We start from the raw sequence: 17337 nt of genomic DNA on the forward strand, positions 1-17337 counted from the left end.
GCTGTAAAAATAATTTTAGAAAAAGAAAAGAATGAGTAAAGTATTATGGGCCTTTATGACTGTTCATTTTCAACCATATTTAATCTTGTGATAAGACCTCCCGAAATGTGGGATTTGGATAATCCGCAAATAGGCTAATGTTTCACCCTCTATCACCCTCCATGTTGTCAGCATCCCTTGGACTGGAAAGCCCGCTACCTCACAAGCAAACCTTTCACTCTGGGCATCTGGAGAAGCCATGCACAATCGTAGAACCTACTTAGAACCTAGATAACCCAAGCCCTTCCCTCCGACAAACCGTGAAATCTTCATGTGTATTGGGATTTATTTTGTAAGATGGTTTATAGTTTATTTTACTTTTTGGCAGAACTGAAAAGCGTGTTCTCAGTAGGGAGTGAAGATAACGCAGAGAGAGAATAATTGTGTTTGACGTGAGGAACACAGAGATGGGCTATCGCTGCATTTCGGCTCCATCTACTCACCTGATAACATCTAAACCATCCTTTGTAACACTGCCCACACACCCAGATCCCTCATAATTTAAATAACATATGACTAGGTTAATACAGAGCCTATAAAAAGCTTGGGAAGGTTCCTTAACTTCTCTGACCCCTATTTTCTCTTCTGAAAAATCACTTGACTATCCTTAGCTTTCAGTCTCTTAGATCATCTGTCAGGTCTTCCCTAAACAACAGTGAAGAAGACGTGGTCTTACATAAACAAGAACTCCCTATAGACTATTGTCCTAGCGTCTGATTAAATCATGGATACAGAGGTCACTGTCCCTGTTTTCCTAGCTATGAAATGGGACAGTCTACAGGGTCATCTTGAGAATTAGTGAGGCGGGGGCCGGCAGTGGTATGTGTAAAGGTGCTGGACTCCCACCTGGCTGACTGTGGTTGAGTCCTGGACGTGGTGGCTTCCTTTCTCACTTTCCCTTTCTCTCTCTCTCTCTGATCAAATTGAAAATAATAATAAATAAAATGGATAATTCTCTCTAAAAAAAAGAAAGAATTAATGAGGTAATACAAACAAAATCTTTTCTCATATCCTTTCTATAACTTATTGTTTGGTATTTCTCTTTGAGTTCCAATTTTTCAGTTCTAATTTGCCTCGCCTAAACTTCCATCGTTGCTGGATTACCAAATGGTAACCACAAATCGCATGTGCATAGCACATTAAAGGGCTCACATCGAGGATGAAAAAACCCTTTTGAACAGATAATGAAATCTTCAGTATTCACGCAATTCTTCTAGCAATTAAGAAAGGAACAAATACTGAAAATAAATGTATTAATCTTAGAAGATCACTGCAGAGCCTTAGAACTCAGAATAATTCTATCTTAGATGAAAACGACCTCAAAAAAATGCAGAAACATTGTGTACTCTGGCTCTGTGTTTCCTGTGAATATTTAACTTGACTGAATACATTCACTGGTCTCTTTCAATTTTAAATTATGTGAAAGTAAACACTTTACATAAGGAGAGTAATACCACATTCCAGGATATCTATTTATAGTCCTTAGAGTCGCCAGTTCTGAGATCATTTACTCCTCCAGAAACATACCAGTAACCCATTCACGTGAGCCCATAGCATTGCTGGGACACGTGACTGACCTGTTTACCCAGTGGGAAGGGCGGCCTTCTCCTCAAAGCACGTGTGAAACAGGAGCAATTGAAACTACTCTGAACTTGGACCAAAAACTATAAAAGTGCTAAGGAAAAAAATTCATGGAAATTTTCTTTTGTAAGTAAATATTATCTTCTCCTAGGCTGCCAAACAACTAGACATGAAGCAAAGAAAAACTTTCCTATTAACTTTTTTTTTTTAAGAGAGGTTTTTTTGCTATAAGGTGCATGCACTCGTTAGAAAGATGTAGAGAGACAGAAAGCAAGAAATCACCCACCGGGGGGATGGCCCATGTCACAGTCCCTTCTCTTCCATTCTCCTCTTGGGATTTTGGGCACCCATGCATATGCGCCTGGCATGAATTTGAAGCTGCCAGGTCCAGGACTCGAACCGTGATCAACTATGTGTGAGTCCAGCAATGTAACCATTATGCCATCTGCTGGTCCCTCATTAACATTTTAATTATGGATCTATTTTCTAAATCACACTTGGTGTTATTCAAAGCACTCCAATTAGGAACTAAAATCATTTTTCTGTCTTTTATTAAAGTTATACAATTGAGCATCTGGGTGCGCTGTCCCGTGTAACTTTTTTCTTGGTAACTTCCAACCATTTTATACAAAGCATTGGCAGGACAATACTCAACTTCTCATGATCTGCCGTTCATTCTTAGGAATTAACTGCGGAGCAAATTTTGTTTAGAGAGTGTTGTTAGAGAGTGTTGTTCTAGGTTGTATTTGCTGTCAGATTGCACTAAAATGTGTGGGGAAAAAAAATGCACATTGCCCTGGCTTTGCAGGTCTGTAATGTATGTTCCTATGGGGAACACCTCATGAAAATTCATCCTAGACTGCCCCAAGGCTACTGTACACCTTGTACAATTGACGTAATAGCCGTTTCAGACAGCCCACTTGAAGATTAGTTTCAAGGGACCAAAGCACAACTCTCATTACCATCACTTTCTCTCCCAAACCAACATCTCAGACCAGAGAAGTGAAGTGACACACACACACACACACACACACACAAAACAAATCCACGAATAATTTGCCAATCCCACCTCTCCCCCAAACAGTAGAAAGTCTGTCATGAGGGACGTTTAAATTTAAATAACCAAGATGCAAACAGATGGTGCTTTGTCACTTTTCCTGTCTGACTTAAAGGCTCAGCTGGGGAGGGACATGTCATTTAAGGCTCCTCTTAGCCTCTCGTATAAACGACATGATGGCTATTCTGTCTTCTCTCCCCACTTCCTTCCTCCCTCTCTCCATTCCACTTGCCTCCTTCTTCTTCCTTCCTTCCTCCCGCCCCTTCCTCTCCTCCACCTGTCTGCGAGGTGAAGTCTCGCATTTCCCACTGCTGATCCTAAGTGCAGTCAATTTATAGCACGAACCAGCAGGTAAATAAACAGTCTGTTGAGTGGAGCGGAATTAAGCATCAAGCCGCAGACAGAAAGCCGATACCATACAAATGGGACCACACGCTATCAGCGGCCGTTGACATCTGCATGCAGCTCCTTAACTACTGCTACTCACGGCTCTCTCCAGAAACTGTTTGCCATCTTGTCTCTCAGTGGCTCTCTAGTTTGTTTCTCCATTAGGCATGGTGAGTGCATTTCAGATACTGACAGTAAAAGATGAATACGCTCATAACCATCCAAGAGAACCTTCTGCTAATTTCACAAAGTGGCTGCCCTCCCTTCAACGGCCATCCCCCTACACACACCATCCAATTAATACTTACTCACAAAGGCTTCCTCATCCATTGGCAAACGCATCGACATGCAGAAGTACGTATCGGACTAGTAAGGAAAGAAAGATACAAAATCCGAATTAAACTTTTGCTGGTAAAGGAGAAATAACGACTGTTCAAAGCATGGAATTCATGGGTCCTGGGAGGTGCAGTGGCTAGCCGAGGGCAGTGGCACTTAGTGGAACAAACTATGTCTAGGACTTAGGTCCTCTAGAGGTTTAAACTAAATATCTTGGGTGATAGTTCTAGTACTGTCATAATGAAAAGGTAAGATTTTAGACCTTTATACAAAAAAGACTAGTGGGCTGGCCCCAAAGCCTAGTGATTATGGGAGTCAAATTCCATGTGGACTACCACCACAGCTCAAATTCCAGCCCTGGAAGCTTGAAAAACATGCAGGGTGCATGTGTGCACGTGTCGCAAATCCCCACAGGATGGACAAATGGAGGGGAAGGAATTGTAACATAATCATGCCCCGCTATGGGTACTTTCTCCCTCTTTCTCTCTGTCTGTCTTTCTCTCTGGTGAGCACATGGACCTCCTGGCAATTAAAAAACAAAGACTACAACAATTTAAAGCCTTTGATTTTAAAATGGTAGAACGATCTTTGCTGTTTGCAAAATGAACTATGTAATTTTTGGAATCACTTCACGAATGACCCAAATATTAATTAGAGAAGCACAATGAATAAAAGCTAGTCTTAAAAATGTTTGAATTTGGTTGTTCTCCATTATTTAAACATTTTCATGTAGTCCATAGAAGAGGTTGACATTAACTTAAATAATTCTTTTCCAGTTGTTGGTTCTCTAAACTAAGTGGTCATTTTTCCACTGTTGAATAGTTTGACATCAAGAATTTCTTTAGAAATTTATTTCTTCCTTTTATGACAGAGGGAGGCAGAAGGAGTGAAAGAGAGAGAGAGAGCAAGATGGAACTACATACATAAAATATGCATAGTAAGGACATTTCGATTTACACTCAGAATTGGTCAGAGTCATATTGTAATTCTTGCTCTTACTATCAGCTGCCCAATTAATGACAGAATAACCTGGCAATGTCGTTTCTTCTGTCAATTTATATTTCTTGGCTTATAACCTCTCCAATAACAATAATTAAGAATCATTCCAGCAGGGTCTCAACCCCAGTTAGCCTCAGCCAGCCCGGATGATGGGCACACATGCCCTGTGGGTACCAGGAGACCTTAGGACTTTCCCTCACAGCTCAGCCCCATGGAGACTTGCATTACCACTGTCCACCATGGCTGGTCAACAAGAGGAATTTTCAGTTATCAAAATCGCAATGTAAGGAGTATGAGCTTCTGATGATTTATGTACCCCAGTTTCCTAATGGAAATCCATACACAGCGAAGCATGTGTCATGGCTGATAACAGCCCTAATACAAATCCAGGCTGTAATCATTTAATAATTCATGCTTTGTAGATTATTACTACCAAGTGACAGACTCTAAAGACATTGTCCACATGGGCAAAGGTCATTTGGGTTTCTTTAAACATACTGGCTAGATCCTAAACTTTGTGAATTTTGAACCTAATGTTTTACTTCTGTGTTGGGAAAAAAATGGAGGTGAAAAAACAAGCATCTTAACATAGGAAAAACTGGGGACTAGCAGATGGCGTGATGGTTACGTCACTGGGCTCCCACATGGCCGACTGCAGTTCAAGTTCCAGACCTGGTGACTTGAAACTCATGACCGGCACATGTGTGTGCATGCCCAAAATCCCAAGAGGGGCTGAGGTGCATTCAGGGACCAAAGGAACTGAAGCTATGCACTAAACCCCATCTTCTAGACCGCCGAAACACAGAGACAGAAGCCATTTTAAATCTGACGTGTGTCCTGGCACATTCAGGGAAGATGTTATACTCTAAAACTCATCTAAAACACTCATCTTCTAACCCCCTGATACACTGAGACAGAGTCATTGCAATCCTCAACGTTTATTGCACCTCTTGCCTTAAGGAAGAAACTCCTTTTTGTAAATCTGAACTCAAAAATCTTTCTATGGATACCATATTGCAAAGCACAGAAGAGGAAATATTTTGTTATAGAATGACCAGAAACCACCACAGAGGCACAAGAAATATGAGAAACCAAGAAAATATCTCCGCCCTAAGGGTAAAGAACAATCCTTCATCATCCCCAGCCAGTACAGTGGAACTTGTGGAAATGTCTGATAAAGAATTCAGAATATTCATGGTGACAAAACTAAATGAGATACAAGAGCGGAGAGAAAATGAACTCCAGAAGATGCAGGAGAAAAGAGACCATGAGTTCCAGGACATGAGGAAGTTCTTGCACGATCTGAGAGAGGAAATACACACCATAAAAAAGAATCGAATGGAGCTGTTTGAGATGAAGGCTGTAATGCAGGAAATCACAACCTTCCTTGAAAGTATTAAAAGCAGATTAGTCCCTGCAGATGATCGAACCTCGGATGTTGAAGACAAACTCTGGTCTGGAAAAAGTAACCAAAAAAACTAAGAAAATAACCCCCCCAAAATGAGAACACTATATGAGAAATACTAGATACCATTAAGCGCTCAAACATCCAGATAATCGGTACCAGAAGGTGAAAAAACTAATAAGGGCATTGATAATCTATTCCATGAAATCCTGCAAGAAAACTTTCCAAACCTAGAGAGGCATTCGAAGATCCAGTCCCAGGAAATACAAAGGACCCCTAATAGAATCAGCCCAAGAAGATCTTCTCCAAGGCACATCAGAACCAGACGGGTCAAAACCACAGACAAAGACAAGATACTAAAACTGGCAAGAGAGAAACGTCACGTTACTTATAAAGGTTATCCCATCAGGCTAACGTTAGACCTCTCATCAGAAAAAAGATAATCAAGGAAAGAATGGGAAAATATATTCTAAGTGTTAAGTGAAAAAGTTTCAACCAAAGATCCTATACCCAGAGAGATTATCCTTCATAATGGGAAGAAAAGACAAACATTCTCAGATAAACAAAATCTGAAAGAATTTACCAACACCTGACCAGCTCTTCAAGAATTTCTGGAAGGATGTGAACCAGCAGTTAGCGTAATGGCTATGTCCCTGGGCTCCCATGTAGTTGACCACGGTTCGCATCCCGGACCCGGTGGCTTAAAACTCATGCCGGGCGCGTGTGCTTGCGTGCCCAAGATCCCGAGAGGAGAATGGAGGAGAAGGGATTGTGGCGTGACCATCCCCCCTGGGGGGTGATTTCTCGCTTTCTGTCTCTAAGTCTCTCTCTGTCTGTCTGGCGAACGCACGTGCCCTATAGCGAAAAAAAAACTCTCCAAAAAAATAAAAAAAGAATCTTCTACCACTCCAAACTGCAATGTGACAAATAATGACTTAAACACAAATTAAAAAAAAAAAAAAAAGTAAATTTCAAGTAGCTAAGCATCTATTTACACAAAAATTCATTTTCATTTGGACTAAGAGTTTGTGCTTTTAGTTTTGGGTTTTATCATAAGCCACTCAAGGTTGTTCTTGGGATAGGCAAATTATGGACATAAAAAGTCATAACCAATTCAGATCCAGCCACACGGGCAGAGCAGAACCAACACACTGTACCGCTGGAAGCCATACGACGGTCGTGACGCGGTTCCAGAGGAGACCTGTGTATGCCCAGTGTAGGAAGGCACCTGTGATCCCAGCTAGCTAGAAAAGGCTTGGGAGGTCATGGTGTGAGACCCTGTTGAGATTCTTGCCTTGTTCTCACTCATGAAATAATTAAACTTGGGGCCAGCAGGTGGCATGGTAGTTAAGGTGCTGGACTCCCACATGGACGATCAGAGTTCAAATCCTAGACCTCCTGGCAACTTGCTTTCTCACTATCTGTCTCTGGTAAGCACATGTGCCCGACAGGAAAAATTTAAAAATAATAATAATAAATTAAATTAAATAAATAATTCTTTAAAAAATAATTGAACTTAAAAAAATAAAATTCAGCAACTTGGTTCCCTTGTTAAAAAGAAAGATTTAACAGCACACAGGGATAGTTACATGTAATACACGTAGTAAGGGCACTTCAATTTATGCTCAGAATTGGTCAGATCCATGTTGTAATTCTTGCTCTTACCATCAGCTTCCCAATTAAAGATGACAGAATAACTTGGGAGTGTCTTTCTTCTATCAATTTATAATTCTTGGCCTATAACTTCTCTCATAATGAGAATGTGTTCAGATTTTAACAGTTTCTTTCCTGAGCTTTGAAAGCAGGTTAAAAAAAGAGACAGAAGGGAAGGGAGAGAAAAGAGACCTTCTGCAGAATACCAGTACCCTACACAATTATTTGCGGAGAGCGAGGTCTGTGTAAGACACTGCATCAACGGTCTACCCATGTACTATCACAGTAGGATTTAAGATTTTGCTAATGCTCCATTTTTCGAGACAAAGAATAACTCCGTGAGAAGAAAAGAAAGTAAAGCATTCCTTCTAAAAATGAGCACATATAAAAATACACTGTGTATCAAATCAATAATTAGCCTTTAGCTGAAAGCTCGGAAGACCACAGTTCAATAGAACAGAGAATAGCAAAAGGCAATTTATTCTTTTTTCTGCAACTGCAAACTGCATCGATGATCTTGTTCTGGAGTATTTTGGTACCATGGTCTGGTTTCTAGAGTTAAGCTGAGAGCTCCAGATCTATGTAAAGACAAGCCCTCAAGTGTCATTGGCACGGTTCAACTGAAGAAGCCACATCTTAAAGATGGCTCAGCGGCAAGGTCTGTCCTCTTCAGGGGCTGGCTGAACGTGAATTTTTTTTTTAAGACGCACACATTCTTTCATTTTATTTTCCCAATTATGCTGAGTAGGTCTAAGAGCCATGGTACTTTTTCCCCCCTTTCTTTTCTTAACAGAGATGGAAACTGATTCACAGAAAAACTATTGTTCTGCATAAGGCAACCCACGTGGGTAGTGTCGCGGTTAGGATTATAAGGCTTCAAGTTCATGCCTCCAAGACCAACAGAGATCATTAGGTATCTTTCCACTCTCTTGCCATCAAGTTCTAATTTAGGTAAACTGTGATTCTGGCTAGTCTTTTAAATCTTCATGCCTCTGTTTTTCTAAAACTGCGAGACTATAAAAACTATGAGACTAAATTCTATATTTTAAATAAAATTTAAGGCTTTATATAAGTAAATGAATAACTTCATAAAATATAAGCTTCATAATTTGTCAAGAACTTGGTTAGAGTGGCCTTTTCCAAATATAATGAGCTTATTATAATGGGAAAAAGAATGAGAATTGAGGTGATTAGAAGATATTTATTTCAATAATATGGGTTAATTTCTATAGCAAGCCACCAAGAAGGGAATGGTTACTTGAAACTGAAATTCAAAGTTGCAAGCAGCAGTCAGTTTAAGAATTTAAAACTAGGGACCAGCAGGTGCTGCAGTGGTTAAGGTGACTGGACTCCCACATGGCTAACCGCTGTTGAGTCCCGGGCCTGGTGGCTTGCTTTCTCACTTTCCTTTTCTCTCTGGTCTACTTAAAACAATAATGATGACAGTGAATAAAATCTTTAAAAAAAGAATTTAAAACTATAATATGCAGTTACATAGTTAATGACAAACCTATGATAGAGCAATCTTTCTTTAAAGCACAGCCTCCTGAGACAATAACATCTAGAAAACTAAATGACACATTTCTCAAAATAATAAAATCTTTATATCACCAAGGGAGCAAGTAATCAATTGTATTTTCCTTTTTTGCTTCTTGGTAGTGAACACCAAGAATACTATTTAACAATACCCTGGCCCCATCATTTCGGTCATTCGACAATATAAAAAAATGCAAATTATTTAAATATACAATCAGTACTTAGTATGTGATACCTTGTAAAAGGTGAATATGTATGGAGCCCTCTCCTTCATTCTAGAAATTTCCATCACAGTTAATTCTCATGATACCAGATAGGTATTACAGATACTATTCTAAAGATGAAAGCCTGATGCTAAAGAGGGTATGAAATTTCTTGCAGTTACAAAAAAATCTAGAAATTAATAAAATGGGATTTGTACCCAGTTTTATAGAGCACTTCTCTTTCCACTATAGCAAGACAGCTATTAAGAGGTTATTTTTCAAACTTCTGTAATACTCGAAAAGAAGTTTCTGTCAGCTCTTGTACACGATATTAGTTGTTCACTGGATTAATGGGAGCAATAAGAGAATCAAAGACACATAAAATTTAACAAGAAGCTTCGGTCTAAGTGCCCTAAATTTTCTGTAACACCCAGAAACATTTCACAAAAGCTTGTTGACAGTCTGCAAAAAGCTAGACTAAAGTCATGGCTAAGTGGCTAAGATATTCTATCACTACCCATTTTAATGTTGTTACCATTTACATCTGGGCAAAGAAAAGTTATTTGAAAACATATACATAATTCAGATCACTGTTTCTCTCTAACCCGTTCTGAAGACACAGTAACAGCACCTTCCTGTCCGCTGTCATAATTTGCCCATTCAAAACCCTGTCCTGGAAAGGATGCTTCTATAATTCAACCCAAATGACCAGCACAGCCTTTGCGCCATTTCCCATATATCATCACCACGAATCTTCCTTTTCTCTTTGCGGGACCAGCGCTGTATCTGAGTGTAGTGTCAGGGGATAGTCTGTAAAATACTGCGGATTTAAACTGCTAACATAAGGCTCAGGGGGACAAGAAGGGAAAACAGAAGAATCGACATAGCCACGTCTCCCAGTGCTATGAGTTCTGGCACTTCAGCTGGATCCGAATCAAGAGGGACATGATATTGCTGATGCCTCTTTATGCCACTATTGGGAACTTGCCAAGAAAAACACATTTTTCTGACAAAAGAAGATGACAGTGTGCTAGAAATGAGAAGGGGGAGGAATCCCTTATTACTAAAGAACGCCTAAGAGATTCTATTACTACTCATTTAATCGAGAGCTCTCATGTACACCACAGTGCTCTGTAATGCCCGCGTCAAGCATTTAAGGAAAAAGCATTCTTTATTTTGATTTAATTGTTTGTGCGACAGAGATGCAGTGGTTCCTATGGAAAGGGAAGTTAATAAAATCAACTGCATTGAAATTAATATGGGACAAACCAAGCCAACTGTATACTATTACACACGAAAACGGTTCACATAGAATCAGTAATTTTCACTTGGGGAGACCAAAGGTGCCGTTTAGTTTCTGGTGTTGAGTGTTATGACTGGATTGTGATTGGTCAACATTCTGTTAGCATGCATGCAGGCTGAAAAGTCCCCCAGACTCCCTTTTTTAAGAAGAAAATTCAATGTGGCGATGCAAATGAGCGTGCAGATAGACAACACGCCCCAGTTTTATCTGGATACGGCCCTTCTGCTTATTTCTCTGGCTATTTGCAAACCGGTTATTCTCTGTAAATAGGCCAGAAGCCACAGACCTACAACACTGCGTACAGTATGGTCACAGTAACTGTTTTCGCACATCCCTTACTAAATAATCAAAACTGCAAAAAACAAAAAGGTAGTAATAATTTCACTCTGTACAGGTATATCAAACAGTGTGTTGGAGACCAGCGTGTGGCATAGCGGATAGGTTGCTGGACTATCATACAGTCAACCACGGTTCAAGTCCCAGACCTAGAGGCTTGAAACACACTGGGCACGTGTGCATGTGTGCCCAAGATTCAGGGAGAAGAATGGAAGAGAAGGGATTGCAGTGTGGCCATCCTCCCTGGGGGCTGATTTCTCACTTTCCCTCTTGCGATCTCTTTCTCTCCTGCCTCCCGACAGGGAGTAAATGTACCATAAGGCAAAAACCTCTCAAAAAAACTAAAAGACAAAAAATGGCATACTGTATGCCTTAAAAATATGCAATAATAAAAACAAAACAAGACCTCAGAACAAGTGGAACCATCTTATGGTGCAACCGTGACACTGCCGGAGAGTCGTGGCTGAGGCACAGAAGAGGCAGTCCTCTGTGCTAACCTCAGATCCAGCACATTAAATCCAAGCCAGAAAGGATGGGCCCCACAAGGCCCTCCGTTTACATGCAGTACTCGCTTAGGGTGGAAAGAACTCGAGTTCTACCAAGAACTAATGAAAGTCTCAGGACTGCTGATAGCTGGGCCAGTCCGACCACAGAAAAGTCCAGAAAGCGACCCGGTTTCTTTGACAAGATTTTCATTAGGAGAGGAAGAAAGCAACAGAAAAACACTTTTTCAAAGTTTTCTTCAATCAATCCAAATATTCAGTTGTTGGAAAAGTCATGATGTATATTTCTATGTTTTTCTATGCAAAAATGCATCATGACTTTTCCGACAACCCAATAGGTCACAGACTCTAACTGCTACTTCTCAAAGTGACTTAGACGCCCATGAGCTTATACTGACCATGTTTCTACTCGACCTCATCCTAGCACAAAAGGAAACTAGAGCAAAGAAAAACTAGACCAAATATTAAGAACTTTCTAGAGCAAAAAACTCAGGTTTAACAAATTTACCTTTCTGAGACCAGAACTTTAAGACACTTAATTATAGATAAAATATCTTAAACTGTCACCTTTGTATGTAGTTTATTCTAATTTTCCATTTCCTCTTATCTTTTCCTTTGCACATAAATTAGTTTTTTGTTTGTTTTTGGAGAGGTTTCTGCTATAGGGTGCATGCACTTGCCAGAAATACAGAGAGAGACAGAGAGACAGAAAGCGAGAAATAAACCCCCAGGGAGGATGGCCACACCGTAATCCCTTCTCCTCCATTCTCCTCTCAGGATCTTGGGCACGCACGCACACACACCCAGGGCGAATTTAAACTACCAGGTCCGGGATTTGAACCGTGGTTGACTATACGGGAGTCCAGTGACATAGCCATTATGCCAACTGCTGGTCCCCATAAATTAGTTTTTAATGTGTGTTTATATTTCAAATAATGTCTATTGGTATTTGTAAGTTCTGGGAAAAAAGCTGTAGTGAAGATTTTATATTAAAACATTCCAAATAACTCTCTAAAATATCCTACTTTTGTCCTTACCATTAAGCTAAGCTTCATCTCTAACCATTTTTTGGACATTTATCCCAACCTGGACTAGCACTCTAAAGCTGCCTGGCATCCTCAGCACTTGCAACAATCTCTGGCATGTGCTGGAAGCTCGATAAATATTTGTTGAATTCTGCACATCCCCACCTCCTTTGGTGGCAATAAACTCAGTTTAAGAAAGGCTGAACTGAAACCTGTATTATAGATGCTGCCTAATTAGGGTTTTATACAGCATCACTTTTCCATATGAATTTTATCCTTCAGTTGATTCATCCTGGAATCCCATTTGCATTTTTAAACTCTAATCACACTGTAGCTGATGATGACAAGATTTTCAATGCCAAGTAGCACGGATGGAAGTGACTTTGCTGGCGAGGGCTCTTCTTTGGGAATTACAAATCTGTACGAGCAAATGAGGAGGGAGAAAGATTTTGGTGAGGGAACTGCTGTCTCAGAGCTTTCACTTACGAGTAAATAAAAAAGAATATACTAATAATGGTCTACCATTAATTGCCTAAGACACAACAGGGTGGTGACAGTGCGGGAATCCTCCTGGGCTTCCTGGCTGAGGAGGGCGGGGATAATGCAAAGGTCAGTGCTGTTCTGCACAGGGCTGGGACCTCTCTGCTACTCACCCCCTCAACCTCAGAGCACAGGTGTGTGCCTGTCATGGCGCATCCCTGCACAGGAAGCAGCCTGCTCTCGGAACCCTGTGCCAACATTAACCACTCACACCCACATTCCCCGTCCTTAGTACACATGATGGAAAACTGTATTTATCAAATCTGTTTGGAGAAGCTTCAGAGCAGAAAAGGCTTCCCAGCCCCGACTCCAAACACATATTTCTATGGTAAGTGGCTTTCATCTGATGCTGGGAAATATAGCCTCACAGAAGAGACGCTCTAGACCTGAAGGGGTCTGTCCACGGCTACTCGATTTGCTTTCTGTTCTCCTGAAGTTTAAAATGAACCATCAGCAAACAAAGTGGTCTTTTCCATTTCCCAAGGCCATCCCATTACACTTGCCAACCTATATTACCGTTTCCGGTCTGTGTCGAAATCCATTGTTCTACCCTTTCATTCATTCGTTCCCTTAGCAAACAGGTATGTTAAGCAATTCCCAGGAACCAGGCACAGTGCTACATTCACAAAACCATGAACAAGAGTAAGTGGGGTGGGGGGTGTCTTCAAAAAGCTCATGGCAAAAACATATTATTAGAAAAAAGGGAAAAGCTATGCATGAATTTAAAAAGAAATTTTGCACCAAAATAAACCAGTACTATTTTTTTTTTTTTTAATTTGGTAGAGGGCATATGTGCTCTGGGGCTGTGGCGGGGCGGAGGGGGGGTCAGCGGAAGGGAAATGAGAAAGCACCTTTATAGGGATGGCCCTGGTACAATCGTGTCTCCACTCCTCCTTTCTGGACTCTGGACATCTACACACATGCACTCAACCCTGTTTCTTTTTGTTTGCTTGTTTTTTTGTTTGTTTGTTTTGTTGAGAGGTTTTTGCTATAGGGCACGTGTGCTCGCTAGAAAGACAGAGAGAGACAGAGAGACGGAAAGCCAGAAATCACCCCCCAGGGGGGATGGCCACGCCACAGTCCCTTCTCCTCCATCCTCCTCTTGGGATCTTAGGCACGCATGCACACGCGCCCGGCGTGAGTTTAAGCCACCAGGTTCGGGACTGGAACTGCAGTCGACTACATGGGAGTCCAGCGACATAGACATTATGCCAACTGCTGGTCCCTCACTCAGCCCTGTTTCTGAAGCCACCAGATCCAGGACTCATCACGTAGTTGGCCATATGGGATCCAGCTGCCTTAACCACCACCTGTCCACCTGTCCCTAAAGTGATACTTCAGTTCCATTTTTTTCATCAACTTTTTGATGAAAAATATAAACAATCTTACTAGCGGCTTACAGGCTACTAGTTTAGTAGAGAAACAACCACACAAATAATCTTTCCCCTTTTTTTGAAGAGATTTTCACTATAGGGCACGTGCGCTCGCCAGACAGACAGACACAGAGAGATAGAAAGTGAGAAATCAACCCCCAGGGGGGATGGCCACACCACAATCCCTTCTCCTCCATTCTCCTCTCGGGATCTTGGGCATGCACGCACATGCGCCCGGCGTGAGTTTAAGCCACCAGGTCTGGGACTCGAACCGTGGTTGACTACGTGGGAATCCAGCGACATAGCCATTACACTAACTGCTGGTCCCCACACAAATAATCTTAAAATTTATTGTTTGAAGTGCTCCGTGGAAGTCATGTTGGTTCCCACACGTTCCAGCATTTCAGGGGAAATGACCTCAGTGCAAAGGGCCTGGCACTGTTCTAGGCACAAGAAAGAGCATTTTCAGATGCCCTGTAATTGGAGAGACTTGGTGTAGCTGAGAAAATAGAAGCCCATCCATACGGACAGAACATGTTGTAAGTCAGACCGGAAAAGCAGAGGCAGCACACAACGCAGGGCCTTGTGGCCTGTGCTAAGGACTTTGGTTGTTTTGTTCTTGACAGCAACAGAAAGTCATTGGAATTTTTCACAGCAAATTCATACAGAAGTCAGACTTGAATGTATTGGTGGTATCAGTCAGTAAGACACGAGACAAGAACGAGCCAGGAGTTGAAGATGACTTTGAATTTTGCATTGGACAGGCTGAATCTGAAGAGCTTATGAAAAATCTACAAGTAAACGTCAGAGAGACAGTGGGTAAAAGTCTGGAGTTTAAAGGAAAGGTTTGGTGTAAAGATATAAACTTATCCAGGGCCAGCAGGTGGCATAGAGGTAGGGCACTGGATTCCCACATGGCCGATTGCACGGTTCAAGTCCTGGACATGGTGACTTGAAAATCATGTGGGACATGCGTGTATGCACCCAACATCCAGAGAGGAGCTAAAGGAGAATGGACTGTGGCATGGCCATCCCCCTGGGGGTGATTTCTCACTTTCCCGCTTTCTTTCTCTCTGGTAAACTTGTGTGTCCTATAGCAAAATAAACAAACAAAACAAAAGAAAAAAAGCCATGAACTTATAAAAAGTTGTGCAGTAATTGGGCAGCGGTATAGAGGAAGCTTCCTTGGAAAAGTGGAGAGAAAAAAAAGAAAAAGAGAATTGACAGAGCCAAGAACTGGCTGGCCAAGGAACAGTGATCAGGGAATTTACAGACAAAACAGGAGAGGCCAGCCGCTGTGGCCCATCTGTAGCACGATGTTCCACAGTGCTGAGGCCGAACGCGAGGGCCCCAGATTTGCATCCCAAGGTCTCCCTGTGAGCAATTGCTGGGTTTGTGTATGCCATGTTTTGAGCTGGCTGAGGTTGAGGGCAGGATCATGGCGTGAAGATTGCTGGTAACACCTCTCTCTCTCACAAAATAAATACCAAAATATTGTTCCTTTTTTTTTTTTTGAGAGCTTTTATTTTTGTCGTTTTATTTTTTCTTTGTTTGTTTTTGCTATAAGACTTGTGCACTCACCAGAAAGACAGAGAGAGACAGAAAGTGAGAAATCACTCCCCGGGGGGATGGCCACACCACAATCCCTTCTCCTCCATTCTCCTCTCAGGATCTTGGGCACGCATGCACACGCACCCAGCGTGAGTTTAAGCCACGAGGTCCAGGACTCAAACTGCAGTCGACTACATGGAAGTCCAGTGACATAGCCATTGCACCAACTGCTGGTCCCTGATTCACAAAATTTCTTAACAAGTTCAGCTGATACATACATATCTGTGAATACATGTCTGACTTTAGGCGTTTTTCTGTGCGAAACAATACATAGAGCAGTCAGCTCTTTTGCTGATGGTCACAGTGGCCTAGGGCAACTTGGGAAATAAGAAAAAATAGAACATCACTAAAAAGAACAATAAAAAAAACAATTACAACAGCAACAAAAAGCAAAAATGTATTTGAACGGTTGAATAAAAACAATGGCTCAATAGGCAAATAAAAAAATCACAAATGTTTGGGACCAGCAGATGGCATAATGGTTATGTCACTGGACTCCCATGTAGTGAACCACAGTTTGAATTCTGGACATGGTGGTTTAAAATTCACGCCAGTCACATGTGCATGTGTGCCCATAATCCTGAGAGGAGAATGGAGAAGGGACTATGTGGCACTGCCATCTCTACTTGGGGGTGATTTCTTGCTTTCTGTCTCTTTGGTGAATGTACACACCCTATAGCAAACATCTCTAAAAAAAAAAAAAAAAAGCAAACATCAAAAAAAAAAAAAAAAAGGAAAAATTATTAATATTTGATGAAATACTGGTATGAGCTCCAACATAGCACACCAGGTAATTAATTTCAATAGATGCTTGGTGATTTCCAGTAGAACTAAGACACTATTCCTGTCCTAGAGACTAGGGGTGCCAACACAACCCCAGAAACCTAAACACCTATGGACACTTTCAGCACATACTGATTTTAATGTCTCAGAATGTATTCAGAACTAATGACAAGATATTGTGCAAAAATGCATACTTTCACAAAACAGTGTAAAAAATAGTAAATATTACAGCATTAAAACAGGTAACTTTCATAAACAATCCAACAGATTCGGCGTACTTGGAGACATGTTACAGTTCTGGGCAAGGCTTTGGGTCTGAGGCATTACCTATTTGTAAGGAGACCAAGATTTTAAAAATATTAAACTACTGGATTCACATTGCTCTCCAGTAAGCACTCTGGGATTACGGCACCACTGGTGGGGCTGATGGGAGGCTGGGAGGAGAGACTGCAATGTAAAGGATACCACTGCAGATTGAAGGAGGACATAAGGAAATGTCCTCTTCCAAAGATAGGTTAATTCCACAGATGTTGACGACGACACCATGTAAGGAAACAGAACCCCATTTATCTGAGACCTCTTCTACCGTCCAAGGCCATTCACGGAAGGACACTCTCTCCATAAACCCAGATCCCACACTGGCAGATAAAAAAGGAGAAAGGGAAAG

At 41.3% G+C, this 17337-nt stretch overlaps 1 protein-coding gene across 7 annotated transcripts in view; it reads right to left on the minus strand.

The window, feature by feature from the left end:
• PAM (peptidylglycine alpha-amidating monooxygenase) overlaps window positions 1-17337 on the minus strand; it is a gene marked incomplete at its 5' end in the record, with an annotated part of 212106 nt that overhangs the window by 161427 nt on the left and 33342 nt on the right. For all 7 annotated transcript variants that reach the window (XM_014589171.1, XM_027772271.1, XM_027772253.1 and 4 more), the window contains 1 exon segment: window positions 3373-3430. In XM_014589171.1, coding sequence (XP_014444657.1) covers window positions 3373-3430 — 58 coding nt within the window.

The sequence above is a fragment of the Tupaia chinensis genome, unplaced genomic scaffold, assembly GCF_000334495.1.
Source record: "Tupaia chinensis unplaced genomic scaffold, TupChi_1.0 Scaffold000002_1, whole genome shotgun sequence".
In the NCBI taxonomy this organism is placed as follows: Eukaryota; Metazoa; Chordata; class Mammalia; order Scandentia; family Tupaiidae; genus Tupaia; species Tupaia belangeri.